This window comes from Lathamus discolor, chromosome 14 (assembly GCF_037157495.1).
Source record: "Lathamus discolor isolate bLatDis1 chromosome 14, bLatDis1.hap1, whole genome shotgun sequence".
NCBI classification, from domain to species: domain Eukaryota; kingdom Metazoa; phylum Chordata; class Aves; order Psittaciformes; family Psittacidae; genus Lathamus; species Lathamus discolor.
In genome coordinates, this window is record NC_088897.1 from 1,756,333 (window position 1) to 1,776,282 (window position 19,950).

The 19,950-nt window shown below is 40.8% G+C and overlaps 1 protein-coding gene and 1 long non-coding RNA gene across 5 annotated transcripts in view; one reads left to right on the top strand and one right to left on the bottom strand.

The window, feature by feature from the left end:
* The window catches only part of VMP1 (vacuole membrane protein 1), a 69,273-nt gene that overhangs the window by 21,985 nt on the left and 27,338 nt on the right, over positions 1-19,950 (top strand). For all 4 annotated transcript variants that reach the window (XM_065694968.1, XM_065694966.1, XM_065694967.1 and 1 more), the window contains 2 exons: positions 6,275-6,442; positions 11,137-11,268. In XM_065694968.1, the coding sequence (XP_065551040.1) occupies positions 6,275-6,442; positions 11,137-11,268 (300 nt within the window). The remainder of the gene's footprint in view (positions 1-6,274; positions 6,443-11,136; positions 11,269-19,950) is intronic.
* LOC136022076 (uncharacterized) lies at positions 1,085-10,787 on the bottom strand. The gene is made up of 2 exons (XR_010616009.1): positions 9,665-10,787; positions 1,085-2,353 (listed from the first exon to the last, which is right to left on the bottom strand). It is a non-coding gene; the product is annotated as an uncharacterized LOC136022076 (long non-coding RNA).

A 19,950-nucleotide genomic window follows, 5' to 3' on the forward strand; every position in this document is an offset into this window, starting at 1 on the left:
CTTCCAGGGCTGCTGGGAGTGGCGTACGTCAAGAGCCTGGATGGTTATCTGAAGTTGGAACTGTGGTAAGAAGCTGCGAATGTGAAGCACCTCCATCTGTGCATTCTTAGCTACCTTACTTTGACTTGCCAGAACCCCACAAAATATTGATGTCATATTAATATTTAAGCTGTATGAACATCTTGGCCAGGTGTAGTGATTTAAACTTGTACTGAGCTGATGAGTTAGGTGATCAGTACACCTTCCTTTTGAAGGTTGTTGGACTTTACCTTTTAGATTCTGACACCCGGTTTTCATTATCTGCTCTTGACTTCCTTCTCCCTGGTTCTGCATCTCATAACTCTGCTGGGAGGTCACATAGTGCTGTCTACATATTTGTTCCGTGAGAGTTTCTGCTCTCTTCTTTTTTTAATGCACAGCCTGAACTTCATACTTTTCATGTCACTGCTTCCTTGAGTAGGTTGGAAATAATGATAACTGTGCGAGACAAGCTCCAGCTAGAGCCATTAAGCCAAATCATCACTGCTAATGTCAATTAGAATAGATGCTGTGATTTATTCTTCAGAAATAATGAGTGGATAGCTAGGAAAGGGCAAGGAGAGAATGCTGACAGATTATGTTTGTCTTCTGTCAGCACCAAAGTATAAAGTTGTATGCTTCCAATTTTGCCTTTTCCTGACATCAGCCTATTTGCTCCTACAGAATGTAGTGTGGGTACAGGCTTACAAAATATCTGCTTTTTGTGTTATTCCTCAAAGCAGCAACGTGGCACTGTTGTACATGCAATGGTACCACGTGCCTGCTCCCTCAGTGGTTTTTGTTCAGTCATATTCAGAGCTTTTGGCTCATCATTTGGAATTTCCATCAGCTTTGTGATGTGGGGCAAGGCTTGACTGAAGTGGGAATAGAAACTTGCTAACAGACACATGATTGTAAAATTAATACATCTCTTGAAATACCATGACAATGTGCTAAAACTAGCCCTGACCGCTTGATGGATGTTTGTGTCACTTGAGGATGCCCTAGGTACAGGATCCTTCTTCATTCTGAGCCCCGTTGTACAGCCAGCACTGCATACCAGACATTGTATAAAATCACGAGACGCTTTAATCTTGTAACACAGACAGATAGACTAGATTGACATATTTAATAGTCACCTCCAAATCAAGCTTTCCCCTCTTAATCACAGAGCCGTTTTCTTTGTGGGTAGTTGTCCGCTGCTCTTGAGGATAAAAAAGATGTTGTAATGTGGTGTTACTTTCTTGAGAGGTGTACTGACTCCATAGATAAGTATGAGATGAGTCGCAGCCTGGGGCAACACTTGCAGGGTGTTTCCCATGAGAAGCAAGCTTCTACTTTTTCTATTTATCTTAATCAAATGGCATGACATGTTTCCCCCCTGTGAAAGCGTTGAGTCTTGAACCCAGTATGAAAAGCAGCGTATCCATGGAGGGAAGCAGAGTTTTAGTGCATGAAGTTCAGCAGTGAGTTCAGTGTAATATTTTCTAGCTGGCAGAGGTATCACTTTTCTTTGTGAAATGTTTCTAAGGTAGAGCCAGTCTAAAATTATATCTTCCCCAAAAATAAAAGGTTAAAATTAGATGGAGTTGTTCTTGTGCTTGTATCACTTCAGCAAGACGGCTGTGCTGTGGAAGGGCATGTGGGAAGCCAACGCTTGATACGGAGTTTGTTTATAGATTTTATTATGGTCACAGTCTAGCTGCACAGAATGATTAATAATGTGAAAATATTATTAACTTTTAATTGGATATTTGGTCATTTTTCCTTATGGTAAAAATTTCTCTGTTGTAAGGATTATACATATCAGCATGTTTCTGTGGGGTTTAAATTCTTGATTTTTCTTTACATGTGTCTGCCATCTCTTTCTGCTTGCACTCATGAATTTCCAAGCATAATTTATAGATTAAAAGATTGCACTTTCTAAAAATCTCATAATACAGGTTTTAAAGTAACTTCTTTCTATGGATTAGCAGTGTCTATTCTAACTTGGGTGCCTTCAATCATTGAACTAAAACTTCTCTGAAGGCCTGTGAGTTCAAGAGTTCGAAGTTACCTTCTGTGAGACATTAGGGTTGTCTAGATAAGGATTTCCAAACTCCCCTAAACTACTATTGCTAAAAATGGATTTATGTTGAGTTGATGTTGATGACCAGATCTTGTCGACCAGATCTTGTCTTGTTTAATTTGTAAATCATACAGCTATTTCTAACAAATCGCATTCCAGCCTAACCACAGGCTCCTTCTGGTCGTCAGTAGTGGCAAGCAAATGTTTCTCACTCGAGTCAGCAGAATGTTTCTCAGTTTCTTCTCTGTTCACCCTTGTTGGTGCCTCCTGCGATTTGAAAGAGAAAGGAGGAAAAAAAAATCATTGGAAGAGGGTGAGGGAAAGGCAGTTGGTGTTCAGGATCTTACATGCCTTGAATTTCAGCAACTCTTCCTGGTTTGGCAAGCAGCGTGTCTACTAAATCGCTTGCGTTTATTATTTGTTGCCTGGTATGACAGGGTTTGAAGTTGGTTTGCAAATGCCCTTTTCAAAGGTAAAGGTGTAGAGTCAAAGAGAGGATATCATAGAGGTTTTCCTAAGGTGTTAAACTGAGCTATCGCAGAGGGGCAAAACACTTGGAGTATTTACTGTGGCTCTGTGCGGGGAAGGAGGAGGAGAGGGTGAAGGAGGTATTATTTGTGAGGAGGATTAAAAAACTGTATGGGAATCAATCCTTCTGGTGCAGGAAGGAGCACAGAGAAAACAGCTGAGTGTAAATTGACTGGGATTTCCCAAAGGTGGCACCTAAAGCCCATTTGAAGTCGGTTCCCTGTTCCATGCAGAGTTAAACTGCCACTATTGCTAAATATAAAGCAAAATGGCACCTCCATTATGAAACATGCAGTGACCCTCCCACTCTTCCCGCTCCCCCACCCTCATTGCAACCAGTCCTGTTTAGCCAGCCATTGTTTTGAGGTGCTTGGTAACCACGGCTTTGTGAAAGTATATTGCTCCGTGTAAGCTTTCATAGCTGAGCTAGAACAAAAGCAGATGTCAGAGATGTTGCATGCAGCCTGCCAAGCTGCTCGATGTTGTCCATTTGACTAGCAGGACAGCCGGGCTCCACCGCCAGAGGAGGACACAGGATTCTTCTGCTTTCCTTTGGCTGACTCCAAGTTCCAGTACTCCACACTTCATCACTCTAAATGAACCATTTATGCTTTATTTCTCATTCCAGTTAAAATGTGGCTTCTGTGGGTTCCATAACTCCAACTTTTTCCATTATAGAATTGTTTACATTGCCGTGGAAGAATTGTGTCCAGTTGGCGTAGTCTTCAGGTGGCTCATTGGCCGTTTACAGCTGCTTTGTGAAATGCCTTTTTTTTCCATTGGCTACTCATAAAATCTTTCCTTTTGCAGACATCTGTTGGTACTGGGAGAGCTCTATTACAGGAGGCAATGTTTGGAGACCATTAGGGCATTTCAAGGATGGCAGCTCTGTTGAGGGGAAGCTGCGCCAGGAGAGGTTTAGATTGGATATTAGGAACAGTTCCTTCCCCATAGGGTGCTCAGGCATTGGAACAGGCAGTCCAGGGCAGTGCTGGAATCACCATCCCTGGAAGTGTTCAAAAAATGTGCAGATGTGGCCTTTAGTACCATGGTTTAGTGGCAGTCTTGGCAGTGCTGGGGTAGAGGTTGGACTTAATGATCTTAAAGGTCTTTTCCGACCTATCTATCATTCCATGATTCTAAGATGCTCATGGAGCAAGCAGCCTCCAGTTAGGCATTCTGTCATTGCTTGCTGTCCTGCAATTGTGTCATGTCTTTGTTCACTCTGTGTGCAGTTTGAGAAGAAATGCTGGTAATGCCATCACTGAAACCTTGCAAGGGGGTGGAGGCCTTGCTGTAGTTGTGATTAAGTTTGTCTCTTGCCATTGTAAAACAGAAACTAAGTCTCCCATTGCAGCTGGCTGTAGTTAGACTGTACTTGGGTATGTCTTCCAAATTTTGTGGAACTGAAAACTATACTTCATTCACACATCATATCTCACTGCCTTGGCAACAACCTTACCCTTACTCTCAGGGGAGCATAGGAAGTGGTCATGTACAACTCAAGTCGAGTGGGGATTTCCTCCATGCAGATTTGCTATTCAAGAGCGTTTTATTGCAAATTTCTGCTGGTGAAAACCATTCGTTTAAGGAAGATGGCTTGAGACCTGTTTTGTCCCAAGGTATCTGTCCAGCTGGGGAGGGGCAAGCAGGGCATGGGATCAAGTTCCCTATATTTCAGTGTATGGTGGAGAAAGAGGTTCCCGGGTTTGCTATGAATGTACTTTACCATTTTAGGAAAGTTTCTACTCTCTTTGCGTCTGTCCTCATTGAGTAAAAGAGATGTGTTTTTTGTTTAGATATGAAGCTGCTGGGGACAGGGATGATCATGCTACAAGCACCAAAAAGGAGTTCATTGCCTCCGATGCCTATAGAAATGTCAATACTATATCTCATTAGTCACTGGTTCATTCGTCCATTCTTTGTTCTCTATTCCATGTCAAAATCACTTTTGTGTATCAACTTCTGGATCCCTTCTTTTTCAGTCTTACTTCAATGAACCTGTGCGAAGACAGACTGTGCCTCCCTATCTCAGCAGGCTGTGTCTATCTGTGTATTCATGTAGCCCAAAGTACACCAAAGCACTTTGAATTATTCTCCTGTAACAAGGAATAAATAAAAGAATTTGTTGGTATCAGAGCAGCTTGGCTTGTACTGATTGCATGCCATAAGAATGGTTTTGTTTTGAATTGTTTACATGTGACAACAGTAGTCACAACTGTCATACAGAAAATACAACTGGTTTGGGGTGTTTTTCTCCAACATCCTTATTTCACTGCCACTGGAAGATCCCAGTGTCAATGTAATTGCATAAGTCCAGTGCTCTGGTCTTTCCACTGGGACCTGAAATGTTGACGTGACTGACTGAACCCAACTGAAATCTTCTTCCCAGCAAGTCTAGAAAAAGCAATGGAGCCTCACCCTTTACGTGAGACCTGCTGTGGAATTTCACCCTTTAATGTGCAAATGAAAGCTGCAGGGTCCTCTGCATACATCTCTGGCTCCTACATTTCAAAGTGAGCTTTGGAAGTGTTGTGCGGGGGAATGGCAGTGCTGAGGTTTTATCACGCTCGCTATTCTGTAAGAAATTTAGCTTTGATTTGGGTGGGTCCCTTGTTGGTCTAATAAATATGACTCATTTAAGGGAAAAAAGTAAAAGAGAATAGTTGACAATACATTCCCAACATGATGTTAAAACCCGTGAAATAATTAATAGCAGAAGTCAAGCTTTGTGTAATTTGATCTGCACATAAAGAAAACTTTAAGATTTCTTTACATCTGCAACGTTATGGAAAGAGTTCAATTCAGTGCTTCTCTTCTTTTCTTCTTCGTTGCTTTCAGTACTTTTCCTCCTTCCGCAGGGAATGCTTCCCTGACCTTTTGCAAAGGGATTTCTTTTTTAGCTACAAGTCTAGTGTTCAGGCCATAGACTATCAGAATTGCTTCTCACTTCTATTGTATTAAAATAATGGCAATTCTTTCAGGTTTTTTAAATATGTAGCAATTCCATTCTTGAATAGATCAGTATGCTAGTTTTATTTGGAGGTCTCTCCGAAATAGTATTTTCCTGTAAGATGGAGACTAGAAGTAATGCAATTATATGGCATTTAAATAATGTTTAAGTTTTGAATTCTATTTCAAACCAATTTTAGCAAACAGCAGAAAGGTCCTTCTTGTGTATATGCAGAAAACTGACACAAAATAAGCGGGTGCTTTTTGGAGAAATATCCAAAAGTTAAGGAATTCACTGTAAGGTGTTGTAAAGGACCAGTCGTTAAAGAAAAATGTAATATAGAATTTAAATGCCTCCATCCACTAAAAGCAGCAGTAGGGAAAACACCTGCTCTAATAAAGCTGTAGCTCATAAATACCTTAAGGAGAACATTTTAAAGTTTTGAAAATTTTCCTGGTTTTAAGAAGTAGGGATTCTCATTTCTCCTTGATAGCCTCATACTACTATACAATGGCATGGCAAAAGCTGAAAGGCTCCTTAACCCTAAAACACCCAACATTTTACACAGGTAGCATTATTAATGGCCAAAGTGAGAAACACTGAGTTTTAGCTTAGGCTGTGCGCATCAGGGATCAAGGTGGGGTTTTAATTTTAACTTTTCTTATAACTCACCTAAAATGCATTTGAAATTACTTGTGTTTTTTCAGGGTCCACACATAGCATCAGTTACTCTTGCTGCGTATGAATGTAACTCGGTTAATTTTCCTGAGCCTCCTTACCCGGATCAGATTATCTGCCCTGATGAGGAGACAACTGAAGGATCCATTTCTTTATGGGCTATCATCTCAAAAGTCAGGCTGGAGGCCTGCATGTGGGTAAGCGTTGGTTTATAAAACTTGAGCAATTTTAATTTATGCACTCAGTTTCTGTGTCCAGCAATTATTTGTGTCCAACAAACGCACAAATTACTGAATTAGCAAAATAATGATGGTTTGCACTGCCAGCAGCAACATGTGTATATATAATGTGAATAGATGCTTTCCTGATCAACCTTCTAGCCCTGAATAATTTTAATACCTTTACAGAGAAGTAATAGAATATTATTGGGCCGTCTTTTATCAACTGCAGTGCTGATTACTTCTCTAAGTGCTAGCAGAAAAGGCTCATGTGCTTCAAAGCTGTTGGTGTAGAAGGTAAGTTTCGGAAAGGGTGTCTGCATCCCAAATGATCCTGCAGCTGTCAGGTCTTATACTGCATGCAGTTAAGCAAGAAACAATTCAGGAAATTTGGAGCCTGTAACTGGAGTGAAGTTGCTGTTACTCACAGGAAGGACTCAGCCCCTAATATCACAGCTGAAATATTCTTCTGGGTTGCATCAATAGATTGGATTAAATGAGAGTTTCATGGTGCATATCTTTATGTATTTTATTCTATTTCTCTGCCTGTTTCCCTCATGGCAAACTTTTCACTTAAACAGGAAAAGCAGGTTAGCTTTTCAGTGAATCAGGGTCTGAGGAAACGCTGCCATTGGAACTTCCTTTCTGTTGTCCTTCCCTTCCACCTCCCCCACTCCCCCACCCCCCTGCAGCTCTTTTTATAGAAGTTTGGGGTTTTTGGAAGGATTTTGGTCAGTTAAGATGTTTTTTTCATGCCCTGTAGATTATTTTGAATTGCAGTTGACACAGATGCATCTGCTGTGAACTACATGCCAAATTACCTTTATTTTACTGGGCTTCCTGTTCTAGCCGATGATTTAATTATTCTTAGTGGTCCAATTCAAATGGAGAGAGAGGAAATTCTGAAAACACATGGGATGTGATGTCTGCCCTTGTATTCCTTCTAATGATACTGAAAGATATATTAAGGCAACTTTGGTCACTGTGACTTTTAAAATCTCCAGCAGCTGTGTTACTTAGAAAAATTCCAGTTAGGTTGCACACATTACAGACTAATGTATAGCAGTACCAAAGTCAAAATAGTAACTGAGTAAGTGGACTTACAGCCCTCTCAAGAAGCAAAGTACATCTTAAATTTCACTCTTTCTAAGGAAAGGACAGAATTGCCTGAGTGCATGATAAGTAGCTAAACATAACAAGTACTTGTAAGACCATAAATACAAGATTTCTCTTTGTTTTCTTCCTCATCCTCCTGTGCTTAAGTTTGTTTAATGGAGACTAGAGTAATAAAAATGGCATTTACAATTACGTTCCTAGGGTTGCAAAATAAAAATGCAGCTCTGAGTAAACATCCATTGCTTAATCTTCAGTAAAATAACTGAACTATGATGAGAATTAAGTAGTTTAGAAATGAGTGTAGAGTTCCAAGCGCTGAAAGTATCTATCCATCTAAGCAGCCATGAGGGAGAACAAACAGTGCCGTCAGTCTCCCACTTGAGCTGCATTTCTGGGTTCAGGCTAGGAAAAGGAGAAAGCAATGGGATGGAGCCAGAACGTTTGTATCCCACTCTCTCCCTCCCCCCCCCCTTTCTTCTCGCCTTCAAATTCGCTGTCAGCTACCTTTTCACTGAACTCTGTCTCCACTAGATTTTCCCTTGGGAGCATCCTCTGTCTACCAGTGGTGTCTAGTGTAATGTTATGCTTTCTTGGAATGTTGCATGAGTACATAAACATTGCTTGCTAATTTCCTGTAAGCCAGATCAAGTTGGCAATTGCTGCTGCTTCTTCCAGTATGTTTCTTTTGTCCTAATTCCAGTTCACTTTTTATGGAAGCTGTTGAAGAAACTCACTTTTTATTCTGTCAGTCTTAAAACCAAATGTCCACTTAACAGGAAAGTAATGGTGACTTCCAGAATGTAAGAAAGCCAATTTTCTGCAAATCGGAACATTAGTATAAAAAAAAAAACAATAATTTAAACTGAAATCAGGAATATGAGGTTTAATTCCTTATCTGAGTATGATCGAAGGAGCTCAAATCCTTTTCTTTTTTTTATGGAACCAGCAACTTCTATTTAGATGTAAAATCTGAAGTTAGGATAAATACTGGATAAATGCAAAAGAAAGGAATTATTGGATGCATATAGATGTGCTCCTAATGCAAAACATGGAGCCCTGTGAAGGACAGATACACCACCACCACCACCAGCCTGTTTTCTTTAAACTTGTAAAGTGAAATTATGCTGCAAGGCTCCAACGTGAAATCTGGCCAATCTCCTTGATTATTTGGAGGGAGACAGGAGAGTGGTAGCAATATGTTCTCATGTGAAATGGTGAAAGCAGGTCGGTCCCAGTGGGGACTTTGCAGACCTCTGACTAAAGCTACCCAGACTAAGTATCCTGCAAGATTTGAGTGCAGGGATTTATCGGCCCAGGGGATTTGATTCAGATCACAAAAACATCGGCAGCTGTTTCAGCCAACTTACACCAGGTACAGTTTTTTCCAGAGATTAAAATCATTACTAGTCCCCTGCATGTCAGTGATGGCCTTTTTTTGCTGATAATGAGTGTTATGAGGATTAAATATCACTATCTAAGGAATTATTAGGTGAAATGAAAGAGATGCTTTTTTCAGTCACCATAAAAGTTGGCTCCACCAGTCCTGGCCTGCAGAAGGACTCTCTAAAACAATCTGCTAGGTGTATGCCAGTTTTCACAGCCTTCCATCCCACAGGGACAGGGAATTCAATAGTGCCCTACATTTTTAACATGTTGCAGCTTTTTTTTTCGTTTTTTTTACAAGAAATAAGGGGAAAGAATAAAAATGTTTAATTGCTCAGGATTAGCAGAACAGGCGGCCTGTGTCCTGACCACGATAAAATCTGTTCAAAAGACTCTTTCCAATGGAGTAATTTCCCAGTTTCCTTCTCTAAATGTATTTGTTTGAAAGTATTTTGATTAACATTTGCCTTTCCAATATGTTGCTAGTCCAAGGAATCTCCATGTAAAACTGGCATGTAAAGTTCAATGGTGAAAATGGACAGATCATGTTACAAAAAGCAGTTAAATAGTTACTGGTTTGGATCCCTTAATTGCTGCCCTTTTTTTTCGATGCACTTAAGGAACCTATCTCCAGCAGACATGAAATCATATGATTTTTGTTGCGCTTCTGAAATGTTTTGTAATAAAGAGCATGTGACTTACCCAATTTAAAGCAAGTTCATGTCCAGTACACACATGCAAACCTCTTCCTCGGTTAACAAAATGAAGCCAAAGCAAATTGGCAGAGCCGGGAGAAGCAATGTGACTTTTTGTTCTTGCATCACCCTGAGAACATAACCTCAAGTTAATTTTTCTGAAGCGTTGTTGCTACTGTTTTCAGGCTTATCTTCCCTTGTGCCAGAAAGAGGCAGATTAATGAAGTTCAGCTTGTTGCACTCGTCTAAATTTTTCTTCTATGGAAAATAAGGGCATAAACATGTGAGGCTGTGCACTTCCTATGCTTAAACCAAGAATGTAACAGTGGGGTAACTGCAGAGAGTGGCGGTATTGAAAACCACAACCTGTTGATCTGGAATATCCACAGCAGCTGGAATTCTCCCTTGCTTGCAGCTGCATATGGAGGAGGAACAAAGGAAACTGAAAAGCTGTCACACTTCTTCAAAGGAGTAGAAAAGCATTTGTTACTACTGATCCTAAGAGAGAAAAGCCATCTGCATATAGCAAAGTTCTAACACTTTTCCAGTGTAGTGCCCAACTATTGTACTATTACCTGTCCTATATTTAAACCGTTTTGAGTTTCGTCCGAGTTCCCGTTTCGTTAGCCTCTGTTTATCCATATGTTCACTCTTAGCTGTCTCTCTTTTTTTCTTTTCTTTTCCTTGGTTAAGTTGAAGTTGCCTTTACCCACAAGATTGAAATGAGTCATTTGATGTCCTGAGCAAACAAATATAATTTTCCTGTGGTGAGAAAGCAGCCATGCTTTCATCTCGGGTTCTTTTGGCTTCCTTTATTCCATCTAAAGGAGAGAAAAAAAGCATGCTTTGCTTAACCTTATTTTCCTTGCCCATAGCTGTAGTAAAACTCAAGCCTGGTTTCTAATAAACACTTGCACCGAGTCTCATGACTGAACAAGTAAACTGCATGACGGCACCAGTGAGGAGTTCCCAGATTATTTCGAATGCTGCTTCAGGAGCAAGGGCTGTCACATGCCGGCAAATGTGTCTGGCACCATGCGGTGGGTGAGATGGCAGCACTGTGCTGAGTCAGGGATCGTGTGGGACAACAGGGGCCCCGCTCTCCAGCTGCAGCACAGTGAGAAGCTGCAGTCTCTCCACCAGAGCTCGGCCGGAGCTGGGCAATGCGCCACTCCTCGGGGCCCTGGGGAGGCACAGATCACGTCGTTTTGACCTTGCAGATCATGGCTCAGGAGCCACTGACTTGCAGCACAATAGTCTGTGCTGAGAGAAACTGCATTTTGCTAAACAGGGAAAGGAGAAAGGTGGGGTTTCAAAGGAACAGCATTATGTTTGAAATCATGAGAAGTCTGACCTGGCGGATAAAAAGCAAACTGATGAGCTGGTCTAACCATTTGAAATGTCCACGGGGCTGTGCATATCACATGTTTCCTATTTAAGAATAAACACAAAAATAAATCAGAATTATTCTTTTCCCAGGGTGCTGGCACAGCCATTGGAGAGCTGCCTCCATATTTTATGGCGAGGGCGGCACGACTCTCTGGTGCTGAACCTGATGATGAAGAGTACCAGGAATTTGAGGAGATGCTGGAACATGCAGAGACTGCACAAGTAAGAACAGTGCAAAACAACAGACAGAATTAATAAAACATGGAACAACTAGATGGAGTAAATAACCATTCCAATGAAGTGGGAATGGGCCAAAAATCAGTTGTGAGTTCACAAGGGACTTCCCAGGGATGGATAAGGATCCTCCACGGGGCAGAGATACCTCTGGTGATGGGAAGACAAGAATGCAGCTTGTTGAAGCAGATACAGTAGTGCAGCCAAAGTATTTGCTACAAATACTGCATTTAATTAGACTTCCAAGAACAAGCACAGTAAAGGCAGGGAGGAAGCAGGCTAAGAGAACAGTGGTAGAGGATGTGTTATTCCATAATCATGGTTGTTATAGCTGCATTTAAAGCCTCTCTGGGCCAGGAGATGACTTTCGGTTTCGGCTCATCCCCTGCGGATGACATTTGCCTGCTTTGCCACTAACATCCTCAGGGCTAGTGCATGACCCATTCATCAGCCTGAGGAAACATATTTTTCCTGATGTGAAAATGTAACCAAACTGCTCTGAATCCCGTTTTGTTTCTCTTGTCATTTATTTTCTTGATGGACTGAAAACTGCTTGTATTACTACATAGTTTGCAACTGATGCTGTATGTCAGTCAGGTATTATTATAGATAACTTTTCATTCAGGTCAGGAGTTCACATCCTGTTCACAGCAAGTTTTCAATTGGAAGAAATGTCACATTTTTTCCTCAAACTACTCGCCACTGAATTTCTCTTTGGTATTTTTCCTTCTCGCCCTGTTTTGTCTGCCACTGAGCTGAAATGGATGGGTCATGAGACTGCTATTAAAACAGCAGATGCTATTTACCATCCACTGCTGTCTTTAAACTGTTCTGCCAACGTATTTTCTTTATGCAGATATACTTCTATTTTTTTCCTCCTCTTCAAAGAATGGATGAAGCTTTTTCCATGAAAAAAAGTGGTTTGTCTGGAAATACAGAGTGCAATCTAGTAATTCTGACAGTACACCCTGTGTTTCCTGAGAGCCTCCCCCTACTAGAAAGTTGCAAAGGTTTTTTTCTTTTATTGTAAATTCTTCTATTTCTTTACAGATACAGTGTGTGTGTGGGGGGAAATATGCTTTCTTTACTCTCTTATCAGTCTTTGCTTTGCAAAGTAATCCCTAACTGTATAAAAATCAAGTTGTGGTAAAAAAAACCCAACGAAACCAGTCAAATACATGACTCGAGAGCTGAAATGCTATCTGTGTTTACTGAAACTCTCCCAGCAAATTATATGCGTGTACAGTTGTGGGAGCAGCCAGAGGTGGTTTCCAGAATGCACAGTAAGATTCTTGGGAAGAAAAATCTTTGCTAGAGAGCATTTTGTCAGGACAGGCCAAAACATAGCGAGCTGCATCGAGTGCCCTTCGTAAGCGACCGGTGGTGTGTAATTGAGAGAAACGAGGGTGCTGTTTACCAGTACTTTTGATTTTATTTTCTTGGCAGTCGGGTTTGGATTGCAGCGTTTTGTTCTGTGGATGGATGGCCAGGAAAAAAAAAATCATCTTTTCAAACTGCACTTGTGGTTTGGTTTCTATAAAACTCTTTTAACATGAGGCTTTGACAATCCGATTAAATTGTATTGTGCTCATAAAACTGACAGTGCGGGTTTTTCCATTTGCTAATATGACTTCCTTTTCGCTTTTGGCTTCAAGTGTGTTTTTGCTAGATGTCTGTGGGAGACAGGCCTGCCTTCTCCTATGACCTTTAGTAAATCCCTGTCTTCAGCGTAGCTTATCACTTTGTTCTGGAATTGCTATTCATGAGCAGTTAGGATGTCTATTTTTATATAGCTCAATAACAATTTTTATTACCTACACCAGCTTTTCCCACTCTCCCAAGTTGAAGCTTTATGCTTAAGAAAGCATAGGGAGGGGATGTGACAAGTGTCTCATGCCATGGAGGCTTCTACAAATGTTTGACGTCAAGTGACAGGAGCCTTCTTTCAGGATAAAGGTCTCGCTTCATCCTGCCTTTTTGAAAGGCATGAAAATGGGTGTTAGATTTGGAAGAATAGCTTCCCCCTCTACTTCTGCTGAGCTGCTATATGCCTACGAGGCAAAGCCAAATGGCTTGACGTTTTTGCCTGCGTGTGTTTTGTTTAGAAAGCTTGTAGCTGCTATTTCTCAAAAACAATGGTAATTTTGAGAACCAGATGAGGCTCTTCTATGGTGAGAATAGACCGTGAATATAACATCCAGCGTGAAGGATCTGTGAGGGGAATGTGCTTGCTGGCTTGGCGCTTTCAAATACAACACAAAAAGGAACCTAAAAGGATTAAACAGCTTAAAGGTTTAGTGCCCCATTCCAAGTTAACAGAGAATAAAATGCTATTTACTTTAAAGAGTCTCTTGATGGATTTTCTGTCATAAATCTCAGATCTAAGTGACCTGTCTCTTTGAGCTAGGCTTTGAGAAAACTGATTAGTTTGCAGATGATGTGTAAGTCTGTCTTGTACTTTCCATTAGCATACTTCAGAAAAAGCCCCTCATTTTAAAGGAACAGTCACTTCTCCTTTCTGTTTGTCCCTGGGTGAGCACACCAGCGAGTTAGTCCCAGTTACATAAAGGGAGCATCAGAGCTTCTCTTGCCTTGTGGCTGCTGTTGTTGGGATCAAGCAACTTTGCCCTCGAGAAGGAGTGTGGTTTACAAGCAGGGCTCTTTTTTTCTCAGAGCTCCACACAATGCAGAGCCCAGCATGCCATAGAGACAGAGCAACCCACTCTGGTTTGTTAATACTTGAGGCAGTATTTAAAAATTACAAATGTTTGAAATGGTATCTCCGTTGCTGTTAACTCTCTTTCAGTTGAATTCCAGAGCAAAGGAGTTTTTTATCAGAGCTCCCCTTTTAGCCATGGGCAGAATCTCCAGTGCAGCCGTTCAAACCAACCTCTCAATTAGGGGGAAGTGAATCTACTACTTAGTGCTGGGGCAGCATATTGGTAATAACACAGTGCAAGCATACTTTTGTACAGTTTCATGTCTACATGCACGTGTGCAGGGGCTCTCTTTTGCCAGTTTAATAGTTGCTGATTGTTGAGTATTCTCATCTTTTCTCTCTCATGCTGAAACACTTAAAGCCAACAGAGGTTTCTGGTGAAAATGAAGCTTTTAATACCAGCTTCCCTCAAGGTACTTAATGATAATATGTAATGTGTGGGCCCCTGCTCCATCATGGTACTTCTTGCGAAGAGGAGAAAGAGCTAATATCTTTGCAGTATATCTAATCCTTAATGACTGTAAGTGTTTGAATTCATTAAGTGGCATATTTTTAAGAACTAATGATTTACACATCAGGCTTTGCTTCTGTGCAGCGCTGCTGCAGCCAAATTTCCATGTAAAAATATTTTCTAGTTGCCTATGATACTATCAGCCAGTGCTGTTTGTTTACTCTCCAAACTGTACTGATCTGAAAGAATACAAACTTGGAAAAGGGTTAAATCCATCGAAATGCTGAGATGCAGCAGGACTCGTTTGTAAATGGTTGAGTGCCATCTGCACACTGAGCGTCAGTTGTTGCTGGGACCTGTTTTTGACTCCACTGAACCTTTACTGGTTGTGGTTTGTCTGGCCATCACATGACTTCTCTGAAAATTCCCCCTCCCCTCCATTTCCAGTAAACTGTTTGAACAGGAGTGACTCAGACTGAAACCAGCTTCCCTGTAACCACAGGGCTTGTTAAAGAATTTGTCAACGTGGACTCAAGAGGGCTTGTATTAAACTAAGCTGCAACTGCTTCAGTTTGCATTGCATCAGGAGTTCTACCAAACAACTTCCTGCTCAGAGTCGGCTTCTTGTCTGCAAGGAGTTAAACTGATGAACTTTGATGATAGTGACAGTTAGGCACATGTTAAACCCATCTTTCCCACACTTCTGAAAGGTCCGGTGTCTTGAGCTGGATTGCTTTTCCACATCTTCGTGTGGGGGTTCTCTGCAGAAGCAGAACAAAGTACGTTACCACACCCAGCCATGGTTCCTTGGAGAACCCAGCACTGTGTTCTGACATGACACTGTGACTTAATCCAAATGGAATGATTAGGTTCAACTAATAAGCAAAAAAGCTACTTAATTAGCAGTGTAAAAGAAGATGGCCAAATTAAAGATGGATCTCTCCCGTGATTAAATTAACAACTAGTACCTGATAAGTTCTGGCTTGAAAAGGATTCCCTGCTGCTGGCTTGTTTAATATTTTAAGGGGATTTGGTATGAGAAAAAAGAAGTTAAAGCAGACCACAAGCAGGTTTTTATAAAGCAGCTGTCATAAAAATGGAAGTGGTAGTGTCACATACAGTAACTGGAAAACCTCGACTTCTATTTTTCTGCTTTCCCAGAAAGAACTTGTCTAAACCCAGCATTAAATCCTGTTCGTATTTTGTCTTGTTCAGCCTTCCAGTCACCCCTTTTCTTCGTCAGCTCCCTCTCTTTACTAATGGCGCTGTACAAGAGATTGCTGGTGTTCGGGTCTAGGCTGCCTGATGGGGTGCCACCAGAAGGCTTGTCTCCACACACTGTGCTCCTGAAGCTTTGATGCCTACATTTGTTAATATGCGTAGGGGAGGTATCTTACCTCCTTTACCACGACCCATAATTAAATGGAAATTCACAAATAATCAGATCTCAAAGTTTTGCTTTATAAACTTCCCATGAATGCTAGAGAATGAGACGGAAAACTGAGAGTGAACTAATAGTAAATGCGGTTGCTTTTTTCCATGGCCAATATAATAACCAGTAAATATACTAAGTAAGAGCTTAGTTTTAAATTGTTCTCCAAAATTAGCGAGTAGAAATAAGCTTTGGGATGAGTCAATAAAAGCTTTAAAGACGGGAACATGCTATAGAGGATTTCCTGAGAAAAGAGGTAGCGAAGAGTTAATGTAGGCATGGGGTAGACAATAGGAGCTATGAGTAACAAATGTGTAAGCCACCTCCTTGCTGTATTTCTTTGGACACTGGCAAGAGAATGGGGCAGTCTTGTGCCTGCATTGTTCTATTCATTTGCACACCTGCTTACAGATAAGGAAAAAACAGCAATGAGCATTACATTACCTTTGGTAATGGTAATCTAGAGATGACTTTTTAAACTTCTTTGAATGTTCTTTCTGTTCCCTAAAACTCCTCTGTCATTTTAACATTAAAGTGTGTAAAATTACTTTAGTAAATACATAAATTGGAAATTATGGAGCCACTGAGGAAATCTGGGTTACTTTGCAATATTTTCACTCAGCATGAGGATATTAGCTCAGAGGAATTTTGTCAGTAGCACATCTCTCGCTTTACAACAGAAATGGTCCTTTCCAGAAAGAATGTCACCAAGCTGGCTGGAAATCTTGCACACTGCATTTGCACTGCAGTTGCAGAGAAGCAGTTAGTTGAACTCTGCCACTGGATTTGCATGCCCCATCCTGTGTGTGTCAGGAATGTGCAACGCAAGTTTCTGAGGGAAAAATTTGGTCCTAAGTACTTGGTATTTCACTGCCCAGTATTCCAAGACCAATAAAGGATCAAAAGTTTGGGTCAGATAAGCTGCTTCAAAAATATTTTTTTCAGGGAGAGCCTTCGGTAACTGATAGACATGAACTATGGTATCATAATCAAGAAAATGGCTTGGTTGTTTTTGCTCCTGCTCCAGACACTGTTTAAATATCTGTGTTGTACAAGAGTCTGGTATGCAGACCACTTCTCTAAGCTGTCTGGGAACCTTTGCTACTTCCAACAGGCAAGAGGTATGCTTAGCATTGTACATCTGCTGGCTAGGCTGCGTAGGAAGACTTGTGTGTGTAAAAGGACTTGTCAACTGTGTAAGAAGTAGCTCACTTACTTTCAAATTCCTGTTTTCTAAGCACAGGTTTTCTTAACTTAGAAGTAAGCTCTCTGTGGAAGAGCAGTGTATTTTTTTCAGTGCTGGTGACTTTGGCTCTGATTTGTCAGATTTGCCCTCACTGTGCTTCTGTAGTGGTATGTTAGGCAGCCAGCATGTTGGTGGAGGCAATGCCAGCATATGCTTTCAGCTGCAGAAGCAAAAGCTGCAGGGGTCAATGGCTGATGTATGGTACCCAGAGTGACAGGATGTTCATTTACTTCATTCTTCTTTCAGTAGGTGCCTGCTAGTATCTCGTTATGGAATCACTGAAAAATTCATCTTGAAAGGGACCTGAAGCAGTTTCTAGCCCAGCTTTTTGCACAGATTTCAGATCAGCTCAGGTTCCTCAGGGCATTGTCAAGTCTCATCTTGAAGCCCCCCAAGACTGGAGACTGCACAACCTCTCTGGGTAATCTCTTTTAATGCTGGACTGTCCTAATGGCCTTGCTGCTTACCTGGCATGCAGACTGACAACTGTCTTCCACAAAATTGACTGCAGGATCTGCTAGCTGCCAGATCTCCTACAAGATGTGAATAGGAAGTAGTTCTTTAGCAAGCAAAGAAATAGTAATTTGCTTTTGTGCACTGTAAAATTGCAGTGTCCAAGGGGAATGTTACTTCTTGCTACTGCACAGACCTGAACTGGGGGGTAGGGGTGGCCAGGGGGTGTGATTAAAAGGACTACCACTCTATAGGGCAGATCTGATAAGACTGAAAGGACATGCTCCTTCCTCTTCCTTCAGACTGTTTCCTTTAATTGTGTCTTATTCTTTACAAAATTTCTTGATTCTAGTGTGAATCAAAAGGGCTTTTTATGTAGAAGCTCAGAGCTTCAGTTCTAGCTGTGGAGAATACCGGTGTTGAGTTTGAGAGTGCCTACTTACTTGCTAAGCTCTATAACGTGTTCATTTTGATATATTTCTTCCAAACTTCAGCATGGTATTGGGTTTAGTCTGCTTAATCCAGAGGTTGCTGATTTCCTTCCTACTTGTGTTAATGGGATGTCTTATTTACCACATCATGGACCCATTAATTCATGCTTAAAAGTTTCACACTCTTGCTTCAAGACAGGTTAAAATTAAATGAACAGGGAGGGCAAAGCTTCCTGTTAGAATGCACACTTCACTCTATTACTTTCTGCTCCCATACGAATTGCAAAGGATTCAGCTCTGAACACCGGTCTATCTATAGCTTCTTACGTCTGTTTCTTCTTATAGCAGTTTTCAAATCTGATTATGGAGACAATAAGTTTAACTGCCTTTTCGATAGAAAAACTTCAGGGTTTTTTTAATATAAGAACTAATTGTAGTTACTCGTATGTCTGAGTTTACAAAGTCCCAAAGATGAGCATCTTTGTGGATTGCAGCTTCACCCTTTAACATGCAACCAGCCTCAAGAATTTGAACACAAACAGCTGCAGAAATAAATCTGTGCATTTCCCTCAACAATCTGTGTACAACATTTTTGTCCTAGGAAAGGCTGGCAGAAGAATTGACTGGTGTATTTGATTCCTTGATGATTTGGGATTTGTATATAGTATCTACTGTATAGGCATCCTTGCCTACGAGTATTCTGCATGATAATTTGAAATCTTACAAGCTTTAAGTCCTCAGATCTCTGACATAGTCTGTTTAGTGAGGTTTTGTAGGTACTGCTCTCTTTTTGGTAAAGCCTGTGAAGTCAAAGGCCCTATTTTGTTGCTGTTCAGTTGTCTTAATGTTGCACTTTCTAAATCTGTGTTTTCATTTTCAACATGGAAGTATTTTTCTATTGTAACTTTCCTGTACCATTACCCAATTCCTTTTCCAAATTTTAATGTCTCAGAAAACCCAGACTTCTTGTGAAGTGAAATTTATTTCCTTTCCAAGCTCAGAATTTTAGCCGCTCCTATTAACCTGGAATGTCTGTCCTTTGCCTGTTGTGTGTAAATACCTGTCTTTTATCAAACTTCAGTGCTTGCTTAGATCTGCCACCTTCCCTTAGCTGCTTTTGTAATCCTTGAAAGCCCTTTTCTAACTGTCTTTTGACAGCCCTGTTTCCACAACAGGGCTTTTTCTTTCCCCAGAGTTTGGAGTGATAAGTTTACACCTTATCTCTCACCCCCTCTTCTCTCCAGGCATTGAGATGGAAATAGCCCCTTTTAGTTTGCCCTGTATTTACAGTAAGCAGGAAGTATTTTTGAGAAAGCTAGAACAGAAATCTGTAGCCCCTTCCATATAGATGTTGAGAATCATTGCAGCTGGAGTGGGAGATCAGTACTGCCATGAACCACGATCAAAATATTCCTGCTACCTTTGATGCCTTGCAGGAGAAGTATGAAATAGTTTCCTTGGTCACAGAGTAATGAACTGTTTGCAGTGATGGGCAATGACTGTCAACTGTATCTTGATCTCTATTCTCCTCATCTTAACTCCAGGGTACTGCGTTGATCATTAAATACTGTTGCTGATCTACTGCTTTCTTAGCATGGATATATGTTGTAGCCTCTTAGCCTTTAGGTAGCTATTGGACTTCTTTAAAACTGTTCTTCTGCAGTTAATATGTTATTTCAATGAGTTAATAATTCTTTCCAGTCTTCTGAAATTCTAGAATTCATTGCCTAACCACAAATGGTCATTCTCCCATAAGTTGTGTTTGATTCCATTGTGTTGTAATAGAAAGCCAAAGAAACAAAATATTGTGCAGCTCATTTTTAACATAACTCAGATTTTTACATAAAAAGGAGCACTGTCTTTGTAGGCAGCATTTTAAATGTTAAGGACTTTATAATTTTAATAATCTGAGATAGTAGCTTCATACCTCATCTTCAG